Raw genomic sequence first — 8,247 nt, forward strand, 5'->3', positions numbered from 1 at the left:
GGAAGATAATCAGATCTTCACAGAATCAGAGTCTTTGAATTATTGCAGATCTTTCTTCAATAAGAAGAAAAGATGTCAAGTAATTTGGGTTATTGATCCTCTAAGATAGAGAAAGTCGAAGAGATGGAATGTACCTTTGACTAGCTGATTTCTAACTACTACTGTCTCTATTCCAGCCTCTCACAAGAGAGCTTTACTACTATTACATCATGGAATTGGCTTTCTATTGGTCTCTTATGTTTTCTCAGTTTATAGACATCAAAAGAAAGGTGAGAACTTGATTCCCTCAATTCCTTTTTAGCAGCTACCATTACTGCTATTGTGATAGATTCTCTTCCCTGACTGGTAGCACAAAAAAAGGTGAAAGTAGGCGTAATGGGACTATTAGCTCTTTGTAATATTCCCAGAAATGAGACTTAATGATTAGATGTATTATGCACAATGATGATGAGATATATTGAAGACATTCAGGGCAGCCCAGGATGAGAACAGTTAACCAACTTAGGAGCATACTCTTATTCTTCTCCCACATTCTTACATGTTTGAAGTTCAAGAAATTACTTAGAACTTGAAGATATGAAGGCCTGATTCATAAAAAGGCTCAATTCCCAAAATGTAGGATATGGTTTTGTTGTTTTCAATATTTTTAAATTGTAGATGAACACAATATATTTGTTTTATTTATTTATTTATTTATTAATTATTTGGTGCTGAGGATTGAACCCAGTGCCTCACACATGCAAAGCAAGTGCTCAACCACTGAGCTATACCCCCAGCCCAATTTTTTTTTATTATTAGTTTATGTATTTTAATTAGGTTTATATGACAGCAGAATGCATTTTGATTCATCTTACACAATTGCAGCACAACTTTACATTTCTATGGTTGTACCTGATGTAGCGTCACACCCAATGTGCAGTCATACATGTACCTAGGGTAATGATGTCCATCTCATTCCATCATCTTTCCTGCCTCCATGCTTCCTTTGGATCTGTTTTTTTTTGTTTGTTTGTTTGTTTTTGTGGCATTAGCGACACTTGCTGCACACTCTTTCTTTCTGTTCTCTTTTTTTGGTTACTGCACTTAATCAAAGAATAACACTGGAAGGGGTTTTACATGATTTTGTGTACTCTTTTACCTGCTATTGTTTAGGAAACAAAGATTCAGAAAAGTAAATTGAAAGCTGTGTATGGTGGCACATACCTGTAATCCCAGCTACTTGGGAAGTTTAATAAAGAGCCATGCTGGGTGTGGTGTGCATGCCTATAATCCCAGTGGCTTAGTAGGCTGAGGAAGGAAGATCACAAGTTCAAGACCATCCTCAGCAACTTAGTGAGGTCCTAAGCAACATAACAAGATCCCTTCTCAAAAAAAGAGTCGGGGGGAGCATGGAGGGGCTAGGAATGTGGCTCAGTAGTTAAGCACACCTGGGTTCAATCCCTGTGGTTAACCCCCCCAAAAAAAAAAATGATTCACAAGTTCAAAGTTGACCTCAGAAACTTAGCAAGACCCTGTCTCAACAAAATTTTTTAAAGGGATGAGGATATATTCATTGTAAAGCACTTCTGGGTTCAGGATGGGGTTAGGAAACACTGTTTCAAATTTAGATGAAGAGTCTGTGCTCCTCTCATAGATACAATGGTATTAATGATGTATTAATGGTATAATGATTAATGGTATTAATGATGTTTCTAGTTCTTGAGCTGAGAATGGGTTCACAAGTATAGTCTGTTTTGTTTTAAAACATATGTATTTTGGGCTGGGGCTGTAGCTCAGTGGCAGAGCACTTGCCTAGCATGTGTGAGACACTGGGTTTAATCCTTAGCATCACATAAAAATATACAAATAGAATAAAGGCATTCTATCCATCTATAACTATCAAAAAAAATTTTTTTAAACTTGTATGTATTTCAATTTTTTTTTTTTTTTTTTTGGTATTGGGGATTGAACTCAGGGATACCCAACCACTGAGCCACATCCCCCACCCTATTTTGTATTTTATTTAGAGACAGGAGCTCACTGAGCTGCTTAGCACCTTGATTTTGCTGAGGCTGGCTTTGAACTTGAAATCCTGCTGTCTCAACTTCCCAAGCGGCTGGGATTACAAACATGTGCCACTGTGCCCAGCTTCACATTGTTTATGTGTCATATATTAAAATAAAATTTTAGTAAGTGGACCTAAGAAAATGAAAGGCATTGGAATTGAGTATCAAGTTTCTATCTATTTATGGGAATGGATTGAAACTAACCTGGATTATTAATGTTGTCTTAGATGTCTATCTATCTGTTATCTATATGGTACCAGAGATTGAACCCATGGGTTGCTTTATCATTGAGCCACATCCCCAGCCTTTTTTATTTTTCATTTTGAGACAGGGTCTTGCTAAGTTGCTTAGGTCCTTACTAAGTTGCTGAGGCTAGCCTTGAACTTGTGATCCTCCTGCCTCAGCCTCCCAAGCCACTGGGATTATAGGCATGTGTAATCATGCCCAGCAAAATACATGTTTTAAAATAAAATAAATTATACTTGTGAACACATTACTCAGCTGGAGAACTAGAACATCATTCTTTGTAGAGAACACAGAATTTTCATCCTTCTTGTTTCTCTGACCCAAATTCACCTGCCTTCTTCCACCCACTCCCCACCTCACTGGGCTAAGAAGTGTTTGTTAGATATGTCTGATAACTTAAGTATTTAAAGATTTCTCAGCCGAGTGTGGTGGCATACGCCTATAATCACAGCAACTTGGGAGGCTGAGGCAGGAAGATCACAAGTTCAAAGCCAGCCTCAGCAAAAGTGAGGAACTAAGCAGCTCAGTGAGACCCTGTCTCTAAATAAAATACAAAATAGGGCTGGGGATGTGGCTCAGTAGTCGAGTGCCCCTGAGTCCAGTTCCTGGTCCCCACCCCACCCCCCAAAAAAAAGATTTTTCCAGGTATAACCTTGATGTTTAAATCCAAGAGGAAATTAAAGCCTTAAATCTGAAAGCAGGAAATACTTGTAGTAAAATGGCTTGTTCAGTAATAAGTATTTCTCTGAAACTTTTTGGAAATGTTTAGCTTTGCCTCTCCACAGATCTCTCCTTTCTGAAGTCCCTTTGTTTGAAATGTCTTTCATTATAGCAGAAAAATTTTAGGAATATCTAAGGCTTTGTATGTCCCACTGCCTCATGGGAAATTACTCCTAAGTGTCATCACCCATGCTTTTTTTCTGTGCTTCAAGCAATATTAATGTAGACTGATCAGTCACTGATATAGGGAATATTGATATAAAATGTTAGGCAACTCCCTAAGGTAAAGTCTATCCAGAATGGACCATTTAAGCAGTGAGCTAAGATCCTCAGAGAATAATGCAAGGCACAGAGTTGATAGTATTTCTACAGCCTTGCCTTTACCTGCATCTTCTATTTCCATTCCTTGCTAGGACTTCCTGATCATGTTTGTACATCACTTGGCCACCATCGGGCTTATCACCTTCTCTTATATCAACAATATGGTTCGGGTAGGAACTCTGGTCCTGTGTCTACATGATGCCTCAGACTTCTTGCTGGAAGTAAGAATTCAACCCCTCTTTCTTCATCTTTTTTTCTCTGTCTTTCCTTCTCTTTTTATGTGAGAACTGATTTTCTCCCCAACTCAATTATTATCTTCCTTTATCCAGGCTGCCAAGCTGGCCAATTATGCCAAGTATCAGCGACTCTGTGACACCCTTTTTGTGATCTTCAGTGCTGTTTTTATGGTAACTCGTCTAGGAATCTATCCATTTTGGTAAGTACAATGAAGTGTGGTAGGTATGTAGCTAATGATATCTTTTTACTAATTCAGTTTTTATATTCTATTCTTATCAGTAGAACATTATGAACCATATCACCCTGCCTTTTCCTTGACCTCTAAGCTTATAATCATTTATGGACTCTCATAGAACCTCAGCTGCTTTACACAATATTTCTTGTGAGGTTATCTGGACTCAGAGTGTACCAGGTCATTTGACTTTGGCTTTCCTTACTTATTTCCATGTAATAATGTTCATCTTTTGCTTAAGTAATCCTTTTGCCTTCTTTTGCACTTATTACTGAAATTTCAGGCTCTTCTTGTTTATGTTCTCTATACCCTTTTCCACATCCTAACCAACATGTGCACATGTACACACATGCACCCATTTCACTTCTTTATTTTGGGGATGGGATATACTTTATTTTGGGGGATATACTGAGGATTGAACCCAAGGGTCCCTAACCACTGAGCCATATCCCCAATCCTATTTTGTTTGTTTTTTATTTTGAGATAAGTTCTTGCTAAGTTGGTAAGTCTGACTTTGAACTCCTGCCTTAGTCTTCTGAGTTGCTAGGATTACAGGCATGCACCACTACACCCAGCCCCATTTCACTTCTACACTCACAACCCTATGGTGCATAGTGCTTGAGTTTGAAGAGTTTGCTTGGTCTGTTCTCTTTGTACCTGAGGATCTAAATGATTCCTAAGATTATAGTCTGACTGCTGTCTCAATTTTGTGACACTATGCATATTTAAAATAATTAATAGCGTAATTTATTTCACCAGTTCCTGAGATTTATGTCTCATGGCCCCTGTTTCTTTATTCTTTTCTTACAATGGATGAGTATCTTTGGAATTTCAGCTCACACAAGGCCTGAGAAAGAACACATGGGGCTCTACATCCCAGGGAACTCAGCTTCATCCTTGTCTGCCTGGCTTTGACTCTAGAATCTAACAATTGGACTCCCTTTTCTAGGATTCTGAACACAACCCTCTTTGAGAGTTGGGAAATGATTGGGCCCTATCCTTCCTGGTGGCTCTTCAATGGCCTTCTCCTGATCCTACAGGTTTTGCATGTCATCTGGTCCTACCTTATTGCACGAATTGCCTTCAAAGCCTTGATCAGGGGAAAGGTAAGGAAGGATGACCTCTTTCTTTGGGTAGATGGGTATTACTCAATAGATCTTCTTTTTCCATTATGAGCCCCCATTTACAAACTAGCTAAGCAAAAAACTTAGGTTTCCAAAGTTTTTGCCTTGACTATGAGTGTCTTTAGCCTTTTAAGATGTGACTTAGATGCAGGAGGATCTAGTATCTTCTTCCTGTCCCTTAAGAATGGTTGTTAAATGACAAATAGGGTTAAGAGTTTTGAGGTAGCCTCAACCATTCCCTATCCCTCACCTACCTATTGACTTCCTATTTTGAGTTTTATTATGGGAGCCTTTTTTTTTTTTTTTTAAGGAAATCATATGCAGCACCACAAGTAAAAACAGATTGTTGGGCTACGTAGGTATGGTGTGGGAGTTCAAAAGCATCCCTAAATAACAATGCTGTGATGATACTCAAGATGTGATTTATATGAAGAATTAAGTCTCACCTCATCATTCTATGGGGCAAGGGTCTTAAATGAATAGGTGTTTAGTGTTTCTAGTACCCATCTATCTTATGCCAAGTGCCAGAAAGGTTTTGTTTTGTTTAGTTTGGTTGGTTGGTTTGGTTTTGGTGCTGTGGATCAAACACAGGGCCTTGTACATACTAGGTAAACACTCTACCACTAAGTTACAAGCTACACCCCTAGTCCTGAAAGGTACCATTTAATGATAAAACTCACAATTGAATTTTGGTAAGTTCTAAAGCAGTCAGACTGTGAAGAGCCTTCAGTAATATAATAGAATTCAGGTGGGAAGGGCTCTGCTAGAGGAGGTGTTGATTCTGGGACAGACAAATGGGATATAACCTAGGTATTTATGCTCTTGGGTCTTCGTGCTTTAAGGCTGTGATTAATTTTAGATCTAGCTCAGTGTTCCTATGCATCTTGCTATAGCTAGCAAGACATCTCTTTTCTCCCCTGCTTTTCTTTCCTGACCAGGTGGCCTGCCAAGGAAGGATTAGACCCAGACTCTGTACTCTTCACTCTTTTCTCACCTCCTTCTTTTTTTCTATGCCTGGTGGGAATTGGACAGTTTCATCTCTTGCATGTAAGTGTACCTGTGCTTCTAGTATTCAGGGAAGCATGTCTGTCTCAGTTTCTTTTCCTTCTTGCTGTCCTTTCTGTTCTCCTGTGCTTGTCTTAGAGCGTATTCTCTCTCCTGGCGAAGAGCTGAAGTTACCAGATTATTTTCCTAAATTGAGACAAGAGTTGAGTCTACTCAAAAAGAGCAGAGTTTTTTGTTGTTGTTTTGTTTTTTTAAATTTTGACTTTTGAGCCTTCCTTTACCTCAAATCTAGAAACAGTCTGCCTCCTGGTGGAAATTTTCTAAATATCAGGTAATCAGTTAGTCATCTGGGTTCTGATCCCTGCCCTAGTTCTTGAGATTGAACCCAGATATTCTACCACTGAGATATTTTTTTTTTTTTTTTTTTAAACAGTCTTGCTAAATTGCCAAAGCTGGCCTTGGACTTAGGATTCTTTTGCCTCAGCTTCCTGAATAGCTGGATTACTGGTGTGTGTCACCACACCCAGCCTCCTTTGTTCTTGAAGAGGAATAAGTGACTAGAGTTTCCCTCAAGCTTAAACCAGGACTCAGTGGATGGTGTCAGTTCTTTTAAACCAATCTTAAAGCATATACCTTTCTACCAAAAAACTTCTATTCTGTAAAGAATACAATCAGAGATAACAAGAGAAGATCAGAAAGCAGGCAAAGTATATTCATAATAGTAACCAGGGTGCAGATAATACTTTGAGTCAGATGTCACTAGAAAGTAGATAAGATTGGGAATAGTGTGCCAAAATGGGCTCTGAGTTTATTCTTATGATTCTCTCAAGAAATATTCTGGCCTCACTTTCCTGACTTTGGTCCCATTCCACCAGGTTTCCAAAGATGATCGCAGTGATGTGGAGAGTAGCTCAGAGGAGGAAGATGAGACCACCTGCAAAAAAACCCTCTCTGGCAGCAGCTCCAGCAATGGTGCCAACTGGGTGAATGGTCACATGGGAAGAAGTTACTGGGCTGGAGAATAAGATGGTTGGCATGGGAACTTCAGTACACATGGACTTATAGGACCACTGGCAATCTACTCCTCTTGGGCCTCCCTACATCTATACTCCTGTGACTAAAGAGACTGTCAGCCATTGAGGAGAATCAAAGAAACAAATATTCACTTAAAAAAAAAAAAAAACAACTCTTCCATTTTGTATTTAATAGCCTCCAAGTCCTTTCTAGTAATGTTATTTGCTGTTTGTGTTTGTGTGTTTGTGCATGTGCATTGTGCATATGCATGAGTTTTCTTTCCTGGGGCACAGTCCTGGACTGGGTCCCCTTGGCCTTGCCTGGTCCCTTTTGAACTCACCTCAATCCCAGATTTGGCTACATCTCTGGACTGTCTCCTCCATTTTGGATCATGGTTTTTGAGATTCCGAATTCCTGGACCATCTGAACCAGGTTCAGCTCCAGGTTTCTGCACTGTTCCTCTTTTGGAGCAGAAATATTTCATATGATGAAGTTGTATAGAAATAGAAAACATTGGATGGATGCCAAGATTGCTCTGGCCCCTAGCTAGATCCCCTTTCTACCACCTGATGACAGGAACAAACAACTGCTGAATCCCTGCTCTTTACTCAATGGTACACAGGGAGGTGGGTGGGAGAGGGTGAGCTGAGGGGCTGGAGGAGGACAACAGCCACTGGGTGTGCTGTTAACGGTTTTATACTATTGTTTACTTGTCTGTGATTAAAGTGCTTCAAGCCTCCTCCTACTGTCTCAACCTTTTTAGTAACTCCTGTCACTAATTTCAAATCATAAGCTAATTAAGAATATCTTTAGGTCTGATTCAAGAGAAGCTGAATACCAAAATTTTCCTTTCTGTTTATGCTGGGGAAAGTCAAATGTACCTACATTTTAGGGCTTTATGTTTTTTTAAAAAAGTAAACATATTTGATGGGTCACAAGAACAATGCTGTGTCGGGCTGGGGATGTGGCTCAAGCAGTAGTGCGCTCACCTGGCATGCGTGCGGCCCGTGTTCGATCCTCAGCACCACATACAAAGATGTTGTGCCCGCTGATAACTAAAAAATAAATATTAAAAATTCTCTCTCTACCTCTAGAAAAGAAAAAAAAAAAGAACAATGCTGTGAAGATAAAAGCACATACACACTAGCTGGGCACGTGCCTGTGAGGCAGGAGGATTGAACTTTAAGGCTAGATTTATCTCAAATAAAACGGAATGGGCATGTAGCTCAGTGGTTAAAGCGCCCCCGAATTCAATTTCCAATACTGAAGGGGAGGCATGTATAGTGAAACCAAAGGCTTTGGT

General features: G+C 39.5%; 1 protein-coding gene across 6 annotated transcripts in view; it reads left to right on the forward strand.

The window, feature by feature from the left end:
• Cers5 (ceramide synthase 5) overlaps positions 1–7,683 on the forward strand; it is a 32,246-nt gene extending 24,563 nt beyond the window's left edge. For all 6 annotated transcript variants that reach the window (XM_027949818.2, XM_027949820.2, XM_027949819.2 and 3 more), the window contains exons 6-10: positions 177–269; positions 3,425–3,553; positions 3,662–3,768; positions 4,751–4,907; positions 6,806–7,683. In XM_027949818.2, the coding sequence (XP_027805619.1) occupies positions 177–269; positions 3,425–3,553; positions 3,662–3,768; positions 4,751–4,907; positions 6,806–6,955 (636 nt within the window). In that variant the 3' untranslated portion in view covers positions 6,956–7,683. The remainder of the gene's footprint in view (positions 1–176; positions 270–3,424; positions 3,554–3,661; positions 3,769–4,750; positions 4,908–6,805) is intronic.
• Positions 7,684–8,247: the final 564 nt, after the last annotated feature.

This window comes from Marmota flaviventris, chromosome 3, assembly GCF_047511675.1.
Source record: "Marmota flaviventris isolate mMarFla1 chromosome 3, mMarFla1.hap1, whole genome shotgun sequence".
Classification (NCBI taxonomy): Eukaryota; Metazoa; Chordata; class Mammalia; order Rodentia; family Sciuridae; genus Marmota; species Marmota flaviventris.